The sequence below is a fragment of the Sesamum indicum genome, linkage group LG12 (assembly GCF_026168435.1).
Source record: "Sesamum indicum cultivar Baizhima isolate 11 linkage group LG12, ASM2616843v1, whole genome shotgun sequence".
NCBI lineage: Eukaryota > Viridiplantae > Streptophyta > Magnoliopsida > Lamiales > Pedaliaceae > Sesamum > Sesamum indicum.
In genome coordinates, this window is record NC_142668.1 from 9391364 (window position 1) to 9411914 (window position 20551).

The following is a 20551-nucleotide window of genomic DNA, read 5'->3' on the forward strand; positions in this document are numbered from 1 at the left end:
AGGAATAATCTGCCAAAATAAGTTCCCTATCTTCTCTCATATTCTACTCCCCACCATAAGCTGAATGCTGTTAAGATCATCTAATATCTTCTGCAGAAGAGCTCTCCCTTTTTCCATTGCTTCCAATTGTTCGACGGTCGACATCTTGATACGTTCGAGCAGCTCACTTAAATGGACCTCATCGACCCGGTTTTGCTCCTCCTCTTGTGATTGAGCCACCAAAGAAGCATTTGCTGCAATCCCAGTTTCAGCATTTTCTTGCAAACCAATCTCAGAAGTTTCTTGAGGTTCAGTAACATAATCAACAGGGACGGAATCAGTTACAACGCCATCATCCGACTCCAAACAGCCATTGTCATCATGCTCTTGAACTGGCTGTTGATATGGAACTTCTCCAGACCTGTTTGAATCAGTAGATTCAGTACAATGCACAGCTTCATCTTCACTGATCTTAGAATCCATTAAGGGTCCACCAGATATTACTGAATCCATAGTGTTTTCATGGATCGTTACAACTCCACCAGCTTCCTGCTGCTCAAAATTACTGCTTTCTTCTTGAAGAAAAAATAAAACAAAGAGAAAAAACACAAAAGAAGGCCATGAAATATGTTATATCTGAAGGAAATTAATATAACATTCATGAAAAGTAGAGTATACAAATATAATAAACTCATACCTCCAACATCTGGTGCAATATTTCTTGAGTTTTCTTGAAGTTCCTTCTTCTTCTTAGCAGCTTTCCGTTTCTTGGGCCCAGAAGGCATTGTTGCTGCTGTTGTGACCAAAACAGGCAATGGATGATACATGTATTTATATACAAGTAAGTGAGAAGTCTTGTTTGATTACATGACGGCTGTTGAACTTCTAACTGGGGGGACTGCATTTTGATATACACATATTGCAAGAACGGAGAGATGAAGAGGCAGCAGCATTCATTATTTCATAATGCATTTTGGAATTTAGATGGTCTTTTGTTCCCATCTTCCAACTAGTGTTGTTAACTTTACATTTTATGTTTTATAGGGTAAACCTAGTTGGTGTCCCCTGCCAAGATAGGGGAGAATTGTATTTTAATCAAAATAAAAATAAATAAATAATTTAGATTTATGTTGGCCTAAAAATAACTCAAAATATGTTAATTAACTTCAATGCGAAATATGTAATAAAAAATAACAAAAGAGATAATAAAATTTAGATTAATGTTCTTTAAAAATAACTGGAAATTAGTTAACTTCAATCTATTTTGAAAATTTTAGTGAGAAAATTTTGATAAAAGATGTTAAAATGCTGTATAATTATTTTTACAAAAAATTAGCAAATGAATATTAAATAATAACATATAAAGCAAGATTTTATAATAATTATACAAATAAAATATTAATCATAGACTAATATCAATTGTATAATTATATTTTCAAATTAAGTAAGTCAATGGATTATGGGATCAACATGTCATCCAACTCATTTTCCAAAGCAACATAGGACTAAAAATCCCCAAAAAATGTCCCATTTGCATGTCATGTTATCTTTTAGATCAAAAATTAAAATTCTGGTCATTAGGGACTAAATTTCATCAATTTAAAAATTTAATAATCTTATAAAAAATAGCATAATTATAGGACTAAAAATTAATATTAGGCATATTTAATAGACAAAAAAAATATTTTTTCCTATATAGAATTTTAAATTTATATATTGTAGATATATTATAGGAATATTTTAATTAAATATATAATTACTCCTCATATATATGGAGGGGCATTTTAATCATTACTCCTGAAAAATAGGCCCAAGTTGACCAGGAAAAGTGTGTGTCATTGTTCATAATATAAGGATGACTTTTTATATTTAAATTTTCACAGGGAGTTTTTTGATATTTTCTTTTATCATAGGAGGTCAAAATGAATTTAACTCATATTACAAGGTATCTTAAATTGTGGTACCAAAAATTCAATTTTATTATTTTTTTCCCCACCGTTGCTACATAACTTAATGGCCACGTTCAGCGACATACACATGTCGTTATAAATCTAATTGCAGTATAAAAGATACAAAGGGAGCTATATTGGCTTGCTGTTAAAAATCTAACGGCAATATAAAGAATGCAAACGAGACTATTTTTTAGTACCATTTCAAACTATTTCAAAAAATATGTACCAATATAGAAATAATTCTAAATTATGGTACCAAAAATACAATTTTCTTGAAAACCATAATCGTAATTTTCATCCTGAAAATATAATGGTCCTCCCACCAAATTGAACTTCCACGGTGACACACGTGATCACTTGCGCATGGTTTTAGGGACAAGATAGTAAAAGCACACCAAGAAATTTTATTTATTGTCTAAGGATAATTTGGTTATTACATAAAAGAGATAATATAAATATAAATATAAAATACGAATTGATTATCAATTTGATATTAAAAGTGAATCCGAATACTAATTGGATCATTTGTGATTGCTCCTGTACCATTATAAATGATAAAGCTTGTGGGTGTTTGCATAAACTCTGTTGGAAATTAAATAAGTATTGATACACACCGTCACATAAAGGATTCCGGTTATTACTTCACTAGTTTTGGTATGACAACTAGCAACGGAAGAATCCAATCCTGGACTTTTCTGGCTCTCCTATAAGCTTTCAAACGATCTCGTGGATTCACAAACAAGTATTTTCCCAAAAATTCTACGAGCACCCTCTTCTCGCTCTAAATAAATAGCTACCAGAGTTATCCACTCAATTTACACGCATTAAGCTCTCAGAGACTATAGTAATACTCCAAGAGAGAATATTTAGGAGAATGTACGTACGTAGAATTCACAACTGAAAAGAGGAGATGAATATACCGAAACTACCTCGTTTAAATATATTCAAGTGTTTAAACCTAGAGCAACAACTCAGACATACAAAGACGGAAATAAGCATGCATTTAAGGAACCTACTTATTTCTCAAATATTCTCTTTTGGAGTTGGAGGGCCGTTGATAGAGACTGAAGCTCAACCAAAGGACGATTCAAATGGAAGGCCAAATTCCGTTCATAAAAAGTAATAAGAGATCAAGACCGTATAATATAAATTATTTTTTAATTATTAAATTAAGCTCAGATAGTGAATTATGTCCATAAAGTAATTGGTATAAAAAATTATTTTTATCCCCCTCCCCCCCTGTTTAGATCTCAAACTTCATATTTTTCTGCATCATAAAATTACGAAGCTTATAAGATGTTAGTAAAGATAAATTTGAAGGAATTTTCTATTAATATCTTAGAAATAAATTGATACATCTTTATTCTTTTTTTTAAAGGGCTTATAAACTCCTAACATCTTATTTTTAAAAGTTATATGTTTTGTCTCGAATGTATAGCATCTAATTCTCAGCATCTTATAAGATATTTTGAAAAGTTTATAAGCTCACCCAATCATCTTTTTAGCCGATCAAATTTGATCGCCGATAACACTATTTATAAGAAGTGTAATATATTTTTTTTGTCCGATACTATTATTATTTAATTTGTTTTTTTCAAAGAAAAAAATTAGAGATTAATATATAATATCCTCACGATTAATTTAATTGGTATGTACAATAATGTTCCCGATCAATTTCTGTCCAAAATAACAGACCACGTGACTTTACTTTGTGATTAGAGCTGCACCCATTTTCTAATCATTTTATTTTATAAATTTCTCATAAATATTTTGGGAAAAAAATATTTATTCTATCACATGCAAAAAAACGTTAATTTAGCGTTGTTTGGTTTCATTTTTAAATAGAGTAAAATTCAATACCGACCCCCGAGTTTGTCATTAATGTTATATTGATACTCGAATAATTACAAATAATTTAATTAGTAATTGATATTTACTTTTAATATCACTTTTGTACCCAATTGATATTTTTATTTTTTTATTTTTTTATCTTTTTTATGTAATAGCCATTTTACCCTTGATAATAAATAAAAAATAATAAATATATTAAAAAGAATTGAATAAAATTTTTAATCAATATATTTTGTCTTTACTTAAATCATCTGCCGTTTTATATTTGAGTATTATATTTGATAATAATATCTCATGAATTGATTATTTTTCTACTCACTTATTTATTAATATTTATAAGATAACTCATTACTTAGTAATTAATTATATTAAAAATAAAATTCAAAATACATTGCAACCATAGAGAGCTAAATTTGCATTCTAAATTTTGAATTTTTTTTTTAATCTAAATATAAGTTTTGCAAATTAAATTTAAATATCTCGATTAAATGCAAAAAAAAAAAAAAAGTATCTTCGGCAATGAAAATTTCTACTCACCGAGACTTTACTATTAATATAAATTATCTAATAATGAGTTTTTTTTATATATATTGAGAAATAAAAATAGTAGAAAGCATCAAAATAATAAAAATATAATAATTTTGATAATTAAATATAAAAATGAAAGTCGTCAAATGATTCAAATCAAGACACAATTTATTGATAGAAATTTATGCAATTTTTTTAGTGCATTATTATTTTTTAGTTTAATATCTAAGAGTGAAATGATCATTACATAAAAAGATAATATAAAAAATAAATTAAAAATATTATGAATTAAGTAATAAAATAATATTAATGATAAAACTCGACTACTAATTAAGTTATTTATAATTACTCAAATATCAAATTAATATTAAATAACATATCCTCTTTTATAATAGTATAAATATCCAGTATTCAACTTTCTTTGTATTTTACTGCATGCAACTATTTTCTTCACTAGTTTGGAGTGTTTGATTACTTTAAGAAATAAATAATAATTTTCTATAAACAATATTTGTCTATTCTAATATTAGAAAAAAAAGTATATTTCAATCATTAAAACGCGATTTATAATAACTCAAAATCGACTTTTCTGTTGCATCGATAATACCCTTAAGTTAGTTTTATTATTCTTATTTTTTTCTTTCTCTTTTGTTTTATTTGTGAAATATGATGTATCGATTTATATATTTTATTTTTATTTGTAATATATTTTAAAGCATAAAAAATTATTTATTATACGCATGCAAGGACGGGATGCTACGACGACTAGTACTAATATTAAAAGAAAAGGTATTTCTCACTTGCAATTGGTACTTTACTACATCGCAACATTAAATTTTAAACTATCGGTTATACTCTTAAATATTTATACGAATAGAATTATTTTTTGGTTTAATTAGTCAGTGGCATCTTTTAACTACTAAAAAATGGCCTTCACTCGTTAAAATATCTATTTTTTTTAAATTTTAAATTTTACTTTAACTAATAAATTAATTTTTGTTTATGTGATGTACTAATTTATATATTTTATTTTTATTTATAATATAAAAATTTATTTAGTATATAAACACATAAATAGTGTTCTGGAAGAGACTATGTATTAATGATAACTCAGTTAACTAATTTAAGAAAAAAATAAATAAATATTGAGTTTGATTGAGATAAAAAAAAACAAAAAAATGTATGTAATTGATAAGAGATAAAATTATAACGATAATAATTGATGTAATTTGTAACATGTGTTAGGTAAAAACAAAATATAACAATGATATTTGGTATGATATATTTTCATTAAGCAACCAAATGTATTTTGTAATATTTTTTATAATTAGACAAATTTTTGGCCTGGTGAAATGACATTAGAAAAAACTCTTATCGAATCAAATTTGGTTAAATCAAACCAATCATATAATAAATATTGTATTCTTTTGATGTGATTAGGTCATATTGAATAAAGTTTGGTAAAATTGAACCAATCACAGCAATAAATACGGTATACTTACCATATAACCAGGTCATTTTTTTGTTAAATTGTTAGCCGATCTTAAAATAAGTATATTACATTTGTCATATAATTTATTTAGGTATTGAAAATTCTGATTGGGTCATATCAAATCAGGTTTAATTAAATTAAATTAAACATAATAAATATAATATACTTATCGTATAATTGAGTCTGTAATTTTAAATTATTAATCAGTGATATAATAAGTATATTAAATTCCCATGAAATGAGCTGTAAATCATTCCACAGGCGAGCGGCAGCCAAAAAATTACAGGCGATAGCCACCAACCAAACTCACAACACCGCAATAGTGAGAGGAAAAAGGAGAGTGAAAAATGGAGAAGAAATTGGCGAAATGGGGTTTCAAGAACCAGAAAGAGCAGACTCTCACCATAAGAGATACTCTTGAAAGATTAAAGGAAAATCTCAAAGAAACTGAGCAAAGGCCACTTGTTCATCTGGGCCATGGCGACCCTTCACCTTACCCAAGTTTCAGAACTACCCCTGTTGCCGAACAAGCCCTTCTCTCCGCCCTCCATTCCGCTCAGTTCAATGGCTATGCTCCGGGTGCTGGTCTTTCTGCAGCTAGAAGGTTGCTCATGATTATGTTCTTAACATTTTGTTTGCCTTTTTTGTTTTTGTTTGTGTGTGTGTGTGTTTGGCCTGATGTCTTCTTGCATGGATGCCAAGATTCTTCTTTTCTTGCATGGTAGTCTCATTGACTAGCTGCTTACTCCCTTTTGTTCTTACTGTTATAGGGACTTGTTGAATCTTAATCTGGTAATTTCTTGTTGCTGTTTTTGGGGCATGTTTGGGCTTAGGGACAGGTTTATGGTTGGTTTTATGGAAGAGTGTATAGGGATCTTTCAATGGAATGATTGGATTCATTGCTTTAATGCTTTCTATTAGGCCCAAAAGTAGGTAATGTACGTGTGATAGAACTAGAAGATTTGCACCGAATCTCGCGGGGATTGGCTGGAGATCAGTTTATGAACTTTTGTTCCATGTTGGGCTGGAGAATCAAGAATATTGGATGGCTTTCTGAAAAGAAATTCATTTGAAGTGCCAATTTGACTTGTAGTATTGTTGTAAATAGAGCTATGTTTCTCATACTAAGTTATTGATGATAAGTTTTTACTATTGACCTCATCTTGTTTCTTGTTGGATATTCATTTACATCATAGTTTTGAGGATAAATGTTCATATGTATGTATAAGTAATTTCCAACTGGAAACAGTGGGCTTATATCTTAATCGCATAACAGGGCCGTTGCAGAATATTTATGTGAAGATCTTCCATATAAGTTGTCGGAAGAAGATGTTTTTCTCACTGCAGGTGCTAATCATGCAATAGAGGTTGTATTAACAGTATTGGCTCGTCCTGGTGCCAACATATTACTTCCTAGGCCAGGATATCCATTATATGAAGCTCGCGCAGCATTTAGCAATCTTGAGGTTCGGCATTTTGACCTTCTACCCGAGAGAGGCTGGGAGGTCGATCTTGATGCTGTGGAAGCTCTAGCAGATGATAACACTATCGCCATGGTTGTAATCAATCCTGGAAATCCATGTGGAAATGTTTTCACATTTGAACATATGCAGAAGGTAATGAGGAATATGGAGTTGAGGGGCTTGTTTGATAAATGATTTTGGAGTCAATTCTTGCATAAGTTTTTGGGTGGCTAACGTTTAACATAAATTTCATTTTTGAAGATTGTGGAGATGGCACAAAGGATAGGAACTCTTTTGATTGCAGATGAAGTTTATAACCATCTTGTTTTCGGGTGTAACAAGTTTGTGCCAATGGGAAGTTTAGGATCAGTCACTCCTGTTCTTACTCTGGGGACAATATCGAAGAGGTGGCTCATCCCGGGGTGGCGGTGTGGTTGGATAGCTGTGACTGATCCCAACAGGATCCTTAATAAAACTGGGGTTTATATCTCCCTTTCTCTTTCTAATCTTCCTCAGCAACCTTCCCGCCTTTATGAAATACATATTCATGATTTCTACTGTGTTCTGCCTAAAAGATGTTATGTAAAATGCTTTAGTACTATTTCAAAAGTTTAATGGAATTGTATCTTGCCAGATTGCCGATTGCATTGAGAGCTATCTTAACATAACAGCGGATCCTGCAACTCTCATCCAGGTACATAGAAGAGTTAAAGAGCTTCTGCACTGTTCCCTCGATTCCAAAATTATTGTCCTGGTTTGACTTGGCATCAAGTTTTTTATGAAAGTTGGAAAATTTAAAGGTGGATTTGTTTGCATTTTTTCTCTTTAAAATTAATGACTGATAGGTAATTGGTCACATTATTACTAAGTGCGAGGCTGACGTTTAGAGAAAACCATTCCACTTTGGGATGTTTATAGAGGGAAATACAAGCAACAAATATGGGAGAGAGGGAGTATAACTTATTTTCTGTTATATTCGGGACGACTCTTATTTATGCTTAGACATCTCTTGGTTTACTGTATGACCTCTGAACATCCTTGTTGAATATTATGTCTAAAACACATGCAAACAACCATAATCAGGGAGCTGTTCCTGAAATCCTTGGGAAATCGACAAAGAGTTTCTTTTCAAAAACAAATGATACACTTAGAGAAGTTGCAGACACATGTTACGCTAAACTCACTGAGATTCCTTCACTCATCTGCCCACACAAACCAGAAGGAGCTATGTCTACAATGGTGAGGCTTAAATTGAAACTGAACTGTATTCTTTGGTTAGATGTGCTTTGTGTTTACAAAATGAACCTCCACTTTGTAGGTTAAGATAAATCTTCAGCTGTTGGAAGGCATGGAGGACGACATGGATTTTGCTCTTAAGCTGGCTAGTGAGGAATCAGTTCTTGTTCTGCCAGGTTAGAAATGCCGAAAACAATGTCTTACCTTGGTCTGAAAGCATTAAAAAGTTTGCGTACTCATTATTAGCCATTTTTCCCTAAGGCTCTATTTGGATGGACGGATTTGGAGAAACAAATACAATGGATTTGTTATTATTGATTTGAAATTCTTAGCTCCAAATCCATTGATCCAAACACAACATCATTAATTTTGGTAGTAAAACTTGTGGTTGTTGCCTAATAGATGAGCTGAGTTATGGTGTATACGCAATTGCAGACAAGTAATATATATAATGTTGTACAGGATCTGTATTGGGATTAAAGAACTGGTTACGCCTAAGTTTTGCTGTGGAGCTGGCTGCTCTCAAAGATGGACTTGAGAGATTGAAAGCTTTTTGTTCGCGCCATTCCAAGAAGTAAAATTTATTGTCATTCATGATAGCAAAACTGACTCCCGTTTGCATCAAATCATGTTTGGTGACAGTGCACAATAGATACTCACCGACGTAACTTTGCTATAAGTTAATGAATTCTGGTGATGGAACGCTAGGCATGTATGGGGAGAATTTGAACCTGCAGAAACATGTGATTAACAGTTCTGCTGCTATGGCTTATATCAATGCACAAACACCTGAAAACTGCATCTTTTCCTACCGATTGATTCTTGAACTGCAGAATTACCATTTATGTGACTACTGAAGTGAAAAAGTAACTAAGATATTTGCATTCTTTGAGCTGGAGTGTTTGTTAGATTTTGGTTCCGTTTGGTTACATGATGAGTGAATTAAATTGATTACATGAGTGAATTGTGGTTTTGTTTTAAGGACATAAATTTTTAAGAAGCTTATTAAGAACACCACATCAACACATGTAGCCCTTGTTCTTTAAAAATGCTTTTGTCAAATTTTGATTGATGAATTTGGATCCGAGGGGAGGATTTGAATAAAGGATTTCAGATAAAAATCATATTAAAAGACTTTGAAATTTATGTTTACAAAAAATAATTTAAATTTAGAATTGAAAGATTTGAACATTTTTTAAATTCAAAACTAGGGCAAATTACAACCACTCTGCTAAGGTTTGACATAATTATAAATATCTTATCGTTTGAAAAATTATAAATATTTTTTCGATTTTAACATCTATCTAATAACGAGTTCATTTTGTTGATTTCCATCCAATTTTTGTGATAAATTGATCAAAATGTCCTTTTAAATTATAAATTATAATTTTTTATATTATAATTTTTTAAAATACTTTTATGAACTAATATTCTCTCAAGATTATTTATTTTACTCACTCTAATTTTTTTTTATATTTTTTCAAATATTTTTTTTTTACTTTTTAATAAAATTTAATAAAGGTAAAATAGTAATGTTCACTTCACCATCTAAGGGCTATATAATTATTTTTCATTTAGAAAAAAATCAATAAAGCTAAAATAGTAATATATATTCTATAGATTGAGGTTAATATTATTATAATTTTTTTCTTATACATACAAAATATTGCATAGAAATATTAAATGAGGGGTAAAATTGATAATTTAATTTATTTACTAACATGAGCATTTTTCGTCCAAATTATCACAAAATAAAGTCAAGTGTAAACAGTAAATTTTTAGAAGGATGCAAGTGTAATTTTAGAATACTTTTAGAAAAAAAGCATAATATTACATATTTATAGGAGGTTTAAGTGTAATTAACACTAAATTTAAATAAAGTATGCGAGACATCAAATGAAAATTACAACGAAGTTGATAAAGCGACGTCGTTTATGGATGACTTCGCGTGCTACCATCACTTATTTTCTTGTTTGTTTAATAAATCAATAAAGAAGACAAAATTGTATAATATAAAGAAGGGTTAAATACATTTTGCACCCTAAACTATATATTTAATCGCATTTTTTTCCTTAAAATATGAATCATAATAAAAACCCTTGTGATGAAATAATTTGATAATAATAGAATAAAAATGTCATCTTCGCTTATCCCATATATTTTTTATTTTACTCCTTATAATATATTTTATTAAAAAATCTCTTAATTTAAAATTTTACTCAAACTTTATTTATAAAATAATATTTAAAATTTATAGCTCTTTATCAATTATGTAATACAAAAAGTGTTTAAAAGTATGCTATATGGTGTATAAATTTTTATTTAATTACATGTACATATAATTAAAATACATCATATCATTACTCAAAAATTATAGAGTATTATAGATTTTATATTTCACCATGCATTTATACGTATGTACATGTTTGATCTAATATTTTAAAATTGAATCGATAATTTACTTTTAAAAAGAGTTTAATAATATATAATAACACAGGCAAAAACTATATGAACTTTTGAACAGTTACGTAAAGAATATAAGGATTGTAAATTTTTACAGTTTACCGATTCATATGCATTATAAAAATCATAAATTTTAAATAAATGTTAGGGATAATTATGCTCCACTCCCTTGAGATTTTGTGTAATTGCACGTATACACATGTGGTTTGAAAAATTATATCTAGTGTCTCTAAGGTTGCTTCCACCTAACAGATAAATCTCTTCATTACTCAAAACTCACCGAATTTGATGATATTAACCAAAAAAAAAAAAATGAATAAAGTCATATTTACCCCAAATGATTTATTACAGGTCAAATAAATTTTTTTATGAGCAAATTGCCTCTATGGATATTATACGTTTTAGCATGTGAAAAGGTATCTTCACCTTTATAATGGTAGTTTAGTTACAAAAAATATGTTTGGCATGCAATAAGTAAGTAATAAGTCAATCGAAAGTAAATATTAATTTTTACTTGTTAATAACAACAAATTCAGTGAATTTTAAATCTATTTATTGAACAGAAGCAAATTTTTTGAGTATTAGATGTAATTTTTTGAACCACAACAAATTTATGTATAGTTACACCAAATATTACAAAAAGAGAGTGAAATTATCCCTAAATATTATGAAATGGTATAATGATATGTATATTAGTATGATTATTAATTATTAAAATTTTGTAATATAATTATAACATATTCATTAAAAAGAACAAGAAGAAAATAATCCCTTCATAAATTTAGACAATGGGAGACACAAATTACTAGAAATCAGGGCCCAAATCTCCATTTGGGTAAAGGTCAATTTTAACGTTAACGGACCGTTTCCTTCATTACCGTTAAAGTATGGGGTGAGTCAGGTGACCCACTCCCCGCCGTTAATTATTCAAAAAATCCAAAAGGTAGCATCCCCAACGGCTATCTTTGCCTAAGCCCTTCATTCAAATACAAAACTGACAACACGAACGAAACCGAACCTCTCTTCATCCTCAACAAAATCCGACACGAAAATCTTCAAACCCTTCAAGAAATCTAACCACACACACAGCCCATTACATCACACCATGGACTCTACGCCACCCTCTCTCCGGTCGGAGCCCCGGACCCGAACCAAATCCGCCTCAAGACTCTCGAAGCTCCGCCATTACAGCGATCAAGCCGGAGGTGGATCACCCATCCCTCAACTGTCTCTTGAGATAGTCCCTTCCTCCCCCAAAATATCAACTCCATCGCCGGCATCCACTATTTCCCCTAGACCCCCTTACACTCTTCCACTGCAAGAGCTTCTGATGCTCTCGCCTTCCCCTCTTAAAAGATCGAAAGCCCGTCTGGGGGAAAGGCTTGAAATGGCTGATGATGTTGCGGTTGAGGCCTGTGGAGTTAGGAAAAGATGTAAAAGTCGGAGTTCTGCCGCTCCGTCGCCCAGGAGTAGTCGAAGATCCAGGAGGAGGGTGGAGCAGGATATGAGAGAAGAGAGGGAGTCTGTTGCCGGGGAAGAAATCTGGGTTAAGCCAAGAAAGAAGAGGCACAGTGAAAGATCTAGGAAGGATAAATCGATTTCGGTTCCTCCGGTCCTGTCTCTGAGTATGTTTATATCCTGATGTTAGATATTACTCATTGTTGCTGTTCTTGCTTTTTTGTATCTTTTTCTGGGACTAATGGTATTGTAATTGGAGATTTAGGTACAAGTGATGGTGATGGGTGCAATATGGATGCAATTGGGGAGATGGTAAATGATTTAGTTATGTGGAAGGATGTCTCAAAATCAAGCCTTTGGTTTGGTTTTGGATCACTCTGTTTCTTGTCTTCTTGTTTTACCAGGGGTATTAACTTTAGGTACTTCATGTTCTAAGTTTGGTTTTCTTGATGATTTTTAGTTGAGCCTTTCTCGAAGATAGCCTCAAGAACTTGGGTTTGATTTTGCAGCATTTTCTCATTCCTATCTCAAGTGGGGCTTCTGTTCTTGGGAGTGTCATTTTTCTCCAATACCATGCGGCAAAGGTATCTATTTTGGTGTGGCGTTATGCTTGTCAGCATCGTGCTCCCTATCGTTGATTATGCTTGAATTGGTTGGGGAATTCACAGGGACGGCGATGGGATTAGGCGTGAGATTAAGTTGAAAGAAGATGATATTCTGAGAGTCGGCAGATTAGTACTCCCAGCAGCAAATCTTGCAATTTCAAGAATGAGAGAAGTCTTTTCAGGAGAACCAGCAATGACACTTAAAGTACATATTGCTTGAACTATTGTCAGTATTGGTAAATTGCATATTATGATATCCGAATCTAAGTAAATTCCTGAACTTCTTTCACTAGGTGGTTCCGTTCTTGCTTGTCGGAGCAGAGTATGGCCATCTTATTACCCTATGGAGATTATGTGCACTTGGTAAGCTCAGTAGAACTCACCTGTGGATTTCCATATACGTAGGAAACGTCGAAAATCTCATGAGAAATCTTGATGTTTACTGTCCTTTGTTTGAATTTTACAGGTTTTTTTATAAGTTTTACAGCCCCAAAACTCTATTCTGCTTACTCGTCTCAATTATCTAAGAAAGGTCAGTATGATGTGCCCCTCTCTTGTGATCTTGATATGAATGCTGCCGGTTTTTCACTGAAAAAATGTGATATCTTTGAAATGAACAGTTGAACACCTGAAATCTTGGGCATTGAATGCATGGGAAAGCTGCACACACAAAAAGGTCGTGGCTGCATCAGCGGTAACGGCCTTCTGGAATCTGACATCCATCAGAACCCGAATATTTGCTGGTAATCTGGAGAAGAGAACTGAAAATTTCCATTTAATTCATTTGGATGTGAAAAAGTTTCACAGTGATGTAGGAAACGCAAAGCTGTCTGAAGCCTATTTGGTCCTGAAGTTGCGGAAGTCATTAACATGTTTTTCTGGTGTTGTTCCGTGCAGCGTTCTTGTGTCTTGTGATACTTAGATACCGCAGACAACAAACAGAAGCAATGGGGGAGGAAGATGCAGCAGAAGGGAAAGAGGAGCAGCAACAAGAAAAGGCATTAGTTGCAGTGGAAATTGAATCCAAGAACTAACACTTATAACCTAATCTGTATTCTTGAAACCTTATTGTTTTCTCCAACTGAAGAGGGATGAAGTTTTTGTATTTGTCAGGCTGCAACAAATGACCTATAGAACTCAGAATCTGTTATCATGACATGTTTGTATCTAATAATGCTGATGATATATGCTCACTTCTTAATTCATTGATTATATTGATGGAGTTATTTGAAGTGATGGCGTTGAAAGCCATATTCAGTTTCAACTCGGATTTTCTATGCAAATTCCTCATTGCACCTTATATCGACACGCTACATATAAAAAATAGGATTAATTATATTTAAAATCCTATAAAACCACAATATACTTTTTTCAAAAAGTACATTTTAAACCCATCTAAAAAATACACAATTGTACTTTTCTTTCAAGAAACTTTCAAAATTACACCTGCACCCTTTGAGAATTTTATGTTTACAATTGTACCTCTCCCGTTAGGATTTGAAAGAAAATGTTAATATCAACAAAATATTTAAATAAACTTCGAGTTTTACCCTCTATAATTTCTTGACAAAAATACGCTAATAGTATTTTTATACTTATAAGGGGATAAATATTATATATATAAAATCAAAAAGACGTAATTGCAATAAAACATTATTCTAGAATTATTGCAATTAGATAAAAAGTAGTTGTTGATGAAAAAAAACTAACCGTATTGCAATAATTTATAAGGAATGTTGCATGAGGCATAAAATTAAAATTTATGTCTTTTTCTTTTTAGGGCAGCATTTTCTATCTAAATTCTAACACAAAAGGGGTACAATCGTGAACGGAGAATATACGGAGGGAGTGTAAGTGTAATTTCGCATTTTCAAAAAGAGTCTAAGAGTAATTAACCCTAAAAGGTATTTCCTCAAATAAATCAACTCAATACTTGTTACATCTTCTATTTCATTTTACATATATCACATGCATATAATGTTTACGTCATAAATCTTATCTAAAGAAAGATTTTATACACATGGGCTACATATCTTAACAAAATATAAAAGGACACAAATATTGCAATAGAAAATTCTATTCTATGAACAAACACGCTTCCCTATGTCTGTATCAAATGCGACATAGGAAAGTGAATGACTCCTCGAGTAGAAGTTTCCCAATGAACATGGGTTGATGTATGTGAAGTAAAAATGAGATTGGGAGAATGGAATTTTATGGTGGCGTTGCTTTGTTGAAGCTCAAATCTTAGTCATATGAGGATATGTTTTTCTTTGTTAATAATCAATATAGAGTATGGTAGGGCATAAAATTTTATCTATGTTTATTCTAATAAGATCACAGCTCTTTGTTTCACTCTATTCATCAAATGGTCAAATTGAGCTGGAACTTACCCTGAAATCACATCTGCCTACATCCTGAATGGTGATCTTATTTGAATGTCTAGAACAGCAAGGGAAAAAGTTCGTACAGCATCACTGTTCTTTTTTGCTGGTCATTTTTAAACCCAGTCCTGAATCATATAAACTATTTGAGCATTTCTTCCCGCATAGGCGGACTTGTTCTTGCATGTGTTCTTATCCCATAACCCTATAAACTTAGAAACAAATGTCATCATCCTTCTTGCAATGATACCATCATCTGTCTATGTACTCAGTTTCATTACCATACAAAATCACAATGCTTGTTCCCCAAAAATGTTGTACAAACTGCAAAAGTTGTCATTCAAACAGCATGCTCTTCTCATTGTCTTCCTTCATTTGCATAAATCCAGGAAAGACAGACCTAATAAGTTGAAATCAGCATCATTCTTCTCATTCCGAAGTGAAATTGACAAGAAAAGCTCCTAATTAGTCACCAATTTTGAACCTAAATGTGCAGAAAAAGCTTTCATTCTTACATGCCTAACATTATAGTAGTACCAATGCTGACACTAATCAGAAATCAGGTGTCTGAAGCTCTAGCCTGGATGAGAATACATCTAGAACAGGGATGATGATGTCTAGAAGGATTATCTAAAATATTTTACACTTATCCAGAAAATAATTTCTCATGAAAGGGAAACACCAGAACTTCAAAGGAGATCCCAACAACTTGAAAACTCATTACAGCAGTGTCAAGTCAAGAGTAGTACTTCCACTATGCATCATCACAACCTGGCAAAAGCAAGGATGAAACAGTCCATTTCAGTGCTCATGGATTTAACAAGCAGCTGTTTCCTCTTTCTACACGATGATCAAAAGCTTTAATAGGAACCGAAGTTTAAGCCTTCTTATTCTCATTCATAATGCATATGATTTTATACTATGAAGTCAAAAGCATACAAGTTCCTACTCAACTTGACCAAAGCATGAAAACCAAGTATTCCAGTACAAATCTCAAGGAATAGCAAATAAGGAGCCACTAATAAACATATTCTTTTCGGCACATTTGCTGCTCTCAACCCTCGGGCATGTAAGGCTGATTATGGACTTGCAACAGGAAGATTCATGATAATAAATAACAATCTTTCAAGCCCCAAAGCGACGATAAACCAAGATGAAAGTGTTCTTATCTGGTACATAATTAGTCTTCTAGAACCATAATTTAAGATAGGAACCTTGCTGGAGACCTTGAAAGATGGTATCGATCACAGATCATCATTGCAAGCTGATTAATATATGAGAATCAGTACAATACTTTGACGATACTAAGTGCATTGATAGAACATATGTTCAAAAAGATCAGATCAAAAGGCAATGTATGAGCAATTTATCCTTCATATGAGTAAATTTAACAGCCAAAATCAAAAGGACATGATGGTATTCAAACATTATCATAGAAAGATCAACATTTAATAGTTCCTCTAGGTCTACACGCAATGTAGCGGCCCTTCTCCAGCTCAATCAAAACTTTTCTTCACTTTCCACGACCAGTGTTAGAAAGAAGAGTTTTCTTACAATAAATATTCCTTGCCTTCCAAAGTTCATCACACATCATCATTGCAAGCTGGTCGAATAATGATAAAATGTAAGTCTCGATCAAGATAGATGTTGCTAAGAAGTTTTCTACTATATTAATGACTCCCACACCTATGTGGAATCCTAATCCAGAGAAGATTCATATTACCAGCTCGTAAAGCACACTACTGTAAAATTTACTCATACTTGGGAAATATAGCAAGTGTTGGAAGAAAGTCTGTATGCAAAAAGAAGAATTTAGACATCTATAGTAGTTATGAAAACAAATATAAGTAAAAGAAACTCTAAAAAATGAGAGTTCATTCAATCTGTTGATCTACAGAAAATTGAACTAAGTATTTATTAATGTATAAATAGCCCGAACATGTCAATTCAATTTAAAGCACTGTCTTCTTTCAGGGAAGTTCTAGAAAGAAGGAATCAAAGTAATTCCTCTTTGCTTCACCATCTTCATCTAGTCTTCTCAAGGCCTACAACAGGAAGATTGAAGAAGGGGCTTCTTTATCAAAATGAGAAAAAATATATCTGGACAGAGACATCTTATGGGCTTCACATTAAATAAGGATGAAAAAGCAAACAAGAAACGCAGACGGCATACACGTTTATCCATTTTCAGAACCACAACCTCTCAATCCATCAGAAGAAAAGATCATCAAAGGACTAGGAGGATATACAAGGAAACATCAGCTACTAGACTGGGTTAGTCCTATAAATATACAAGGGTGTCAATGCTTCAGGTGACAGGCACTCTCGAACGAAAAACTAACTCACCGAGATATGAAAGGAGGACAGGGTCAGCAAAGAGGGCTCTACGTCGCTAGATACCTAAATCAAGAATGAAAAGCCATTGGTTAGGTAACCCATCAGCATTTACCAATTTTAAGTAGCTGTATAGAAAAGCAAGACTATAAAGAGATCTCACTGAACACAGAGTGGTTTTAGGAGAAGGATGTACGTAAGAAGGAAGCATTAGAGTCATACAAGCGCAGATAATTATAGAAATACAGGACAGCTGATGAACTCTCTGATCAAACTTCCTCCTATTTGAAAGAATAAGCAGAGGAAAAGAAGACAACACAGGAAGTACAGTGTATATGGTGGTTCTTGGTCTAGCTAATGGTTAGAGGAAAGCTTCGTTCCAACACAAGAATGAATTGATATTCAAGTAATTTGTTCTAAGAGCAAGCCAAGCAGCAATTTGACCGCTGCTGATCGGGATGAGGCAGTACTTTTGATCGGATTGTTGTGTGCCCTATCCAGTACTTTTAAATTCACGAATCCTTCTCTAACAACTTCTGTAGCAAGCTGGAATCTTTATTTATGAAACAGAAGAGAACCTCCAACTCCTCGGTGACCATAATTGTATAAATAAATAAGTGATGTGCTTTTTGTTTTTTAACTTAATTTTCTTCTGCTATTCCGCCTCAGACTTCAGCCACATAGTCAAGCAGCAACAGCAATGATACATCACAAACAACAGAGTTCTGAAGCAGAGGTCCAAGCATCTCTGAGTAACTATAGCAGAGTGCCACAGATAAAATAATAAACCATCTATCCTGAAATTATTTCTACATTAACTCCTTTTCCAGAATATCCCACCCAAAAAAATACCTATATTTCATTTCACTTAACATAAGGATGTGCAATAATTAACCCTTAACCAATACTTTTGATGCTAATATGGACAAGATATTTAAAGATTTCATCTTTTTGAAACTCTTAAATAGTTCATGAAGAAGCAAATGACCCGTAAATATTGGGACGGGTAAGAATGTATATGAACACCCTACGCATACAAATTAAACAACAAGACTCGCGTTCACTATAAGCTGATGCGATATCACTAATAATTACCCTAACAATTCACTAAATAAAAGCCAAAAACTCAAGAAAAAAATGAAACAAGTTCTTTGAAAATAAAAGTAAAATTTCATATGAAAGTACCTTCAGCAAGCCAGCCAAACCCGCAGCGAGAGACGGTGAGCATTGATGTCATCAACGCTGAGGCAGTAGCGGTGTGGTACGGCTGCATCGACTCCAGGCACGCACTCATTTCAACGGGAGACCTTTCAGATTAATTCAACAATGAAAAAAGTAAATTAAAAAATTAACTCGCAGCACCATATGAGTGAACGGCTAAACCAAAGCAATTTGACGTGTAGAGGACTAGAGATACCGTAGGATGCGATTAGCGAGTACCGGAGCTCTGGCTGGGAGGCGGAAGGGCGAGGAGCGAGCAGATTTTGCTTGAGATGCAAGCCTCGTGGCGGCGTTACGGACGGTTGACGACCGGAAAACGGATCTGGCGGCGGTTGATGCGGCGGCAATAGCCATTTCTGAATTTTAAATTTTCTTTTCTCTAAATTTTGGAGGTGAAGAGTGGAGTTGAAAGCTGTGTAAAAGATGAAAGGGTTTTTGGGAGCTAAACCCTACCCACAATGCAGTGTTTGGTTGGCGATTCCGAAATGAACGGGTCTTGTTTTTTGGCCCAATTTTGGAGTATTGGGGATGCAGGTGGGTTATTGTAAATATTTATTTCGACTATGGATTTAATCTAATTATGAGTAAAATAATATTTTATTTACTCATGGAAATTTTAATTGATTTTTTTTAAATTAAATTACTTTTTTTTTAAAATTATAATGCATCAATATTAATAAAATTTATAAATATGCAATTAGAAGAACATATATAAAGAGATATTTTTTAAAATTAAAAAAAAAATTATTCTTTTGGGCATGAGTTCAATAACAAATCAAATATACCATCTAAATTTGTTACATAAAATTTCAAAATCAATCCAAATTTTAAATTGACCAAGATATGAAATATAGTCTAAGATGTTCTGATTAAAAATATCACGTAAGAATATGTTTGATGCGTATTAGAATCCATCCACATTACAAGGGTCAAAGGATCTCTGCAAAAATTTTAAGATCAAAGAATAAAAAACTTATAAAATAAATTTTAGCATTTCAATGCTTAAATCAGTAATGTTTTTACTGAAGACATAAAAGACAAAACTTAAATCCATGTGAGAACAATGATTGAGTATGATGGCAAAGAGATAAAACTCGTGTAGAATGCAGAAAGAGAGATAAAAGTAGCTTAGAGATTGAGAGAGAATGAGAGTTAAAGTGTGATGGAATGTGTTACCAAAGTGATTGCATAGAGTATCAATTTATTGACATTCATAAAGCAAGATCTAAAGAGTAGTTAGGGCAAATAATATGTTATTGGATAGTTGCATATATTAATTAAACAACAGAAAAAAGAAAAAAAAGGTTTAAAATTTGAACTTCTCTAGAAAGAATTATGATCATGTGAAGAGGTCTTGCAAGGTCAATTCGAGATTATGTTGTTTGCTGCTTAAAGAGTTGATTCTAATCAGTTCTCTTGGAGTTAATATGAGATCTTTTAGTATGATGCATCATAAGATGTTAACGACCTACATGACGTGTCATTCCCTGCTGGATGCTAACTCATCCTGTTGGATTGTATTTATTTCTCGAACCTGCAAGTTAGTGAAAAAGGAGAAGCTTATGGGTTTTATACTTTGCCCTTG

The 20551-nt window shown here is 32.4% G+C and overlaps 4 protein-coding genes across 17 annotated transcripts; 2 read left to right on the forward strand and 2 right to left on the reverse strand.

Moving 5' to 3' along the window:
- Positions 1-36: 36 nt before the first annotated feature.
- LOC148784841 (uncharacterized) lies at positions 37-831 on the reverse strand. Its single transcript, XM_088876530.1, has 2 exons — positions 677-831; positions 37-551 (listed from the first exon to the last, which is right to left on the reverse strand). Exons 1-2 carry the CDS (start codon positions 804-806, stop codon positions 37-39), a joined length of 645 nt encoding a protein of 214 aa, XP_088732656.1. The 5' UTR covers positions 807-831.
- A 5228-nt stretch (positions 832-6059) lies between these two features.
- LOC105178476 (nicotianamine aminotransferase 1) lies at positions 6060-9312 on the forward strand. The gene is made up of 7 exons (XM_011101956.2): positions 6060-6406; positions 7079-7418; positions 7527-7745; positions 7900-7959; positions 8349-8504; positions 8584-8677; positions 8964-9312. The coding sequence occupies exons 1-7, from the start codon at positions 6150-6152 to the stop codon at positions 9077-9079; spliced, it is 1242 nt and encodes a 413-aa protein (XP_011100258.1). The 5' UTR covers positions 6060-6149; the 3' UTR covers positions 9080-9312.
- Positions 9313-11960: 2648 nt separating this feature from the next.
- Positions 11961-14259, forward strand: LOC105178597 (reticulon-like protein B17). The gene is made up of 8 exons (XM_088876059.1): positions 11961-12589; positions 12688-12841; positions 12932-13006; positions 13091-13232; positions 13321-13390; positions 13494-13559; positions 13648-13770; positions 13925-14259. Exons 1-8 carry the CDS (start codon positions 12070-12072, stop codon positions 14059-14061), a joined length of 1287 nt encoding a protein of 428 aa, XP_088732185.1. The 5' UTR covers positions 11961-12069; the 3' UTR covers positions 14062-14259.
- A 1365-nt stretch (positions 14260-15624) lies between these two features.
- On the reverse strand, positions 15625-19481 carry LOC105178474 (protein NUCLEAR FUSION DEFECTIVE 6, mitochondrial). 14 transcript variants are annotated; one of them, XR_002288440.2, is made up of 5 exons: positions 19163-19479; positions 18931-19052; positions 17758-17811; positions 16626-16675; positions 15816-16182 (listed from the first exon to the last, which is right to left on the reverse strand). XR_002288440.2 is itself a non-coding variant. In XM_088876766.1 (4 exons), the coding sequence occupies exons 1-3, from the start codon at positions 19318-19320 to the stop codon at positions 16656-16658; spliced, it is 300 nt and encodes a 99-aa protein (XP_088732892.1). In that variant the 5' UTR covers positions 19321-19480; the 3' UTR covers positions 15625-15811; positions 16626-16655. The 14 variants fall into 14 exon arrangements, 12 of the variants coding, with proteins under 12 accessions (XP_088732892.1, XP_088732891.1, XP_011100251.1 ...); XR_002288439.2 differs by lacking the exon at positions 16626-16675 and adding an exon at positions 16966-17014; XM_088876766.1 differs by lacking the exons at positions 15816-16182; positions 17758-17811 and adding an exon at positions 15625-15811 and having other exon boundaries at positions 19163-19480.
- Between the last annotated feature and the right edge of the window lie 1070 nt (positions 19482-20551).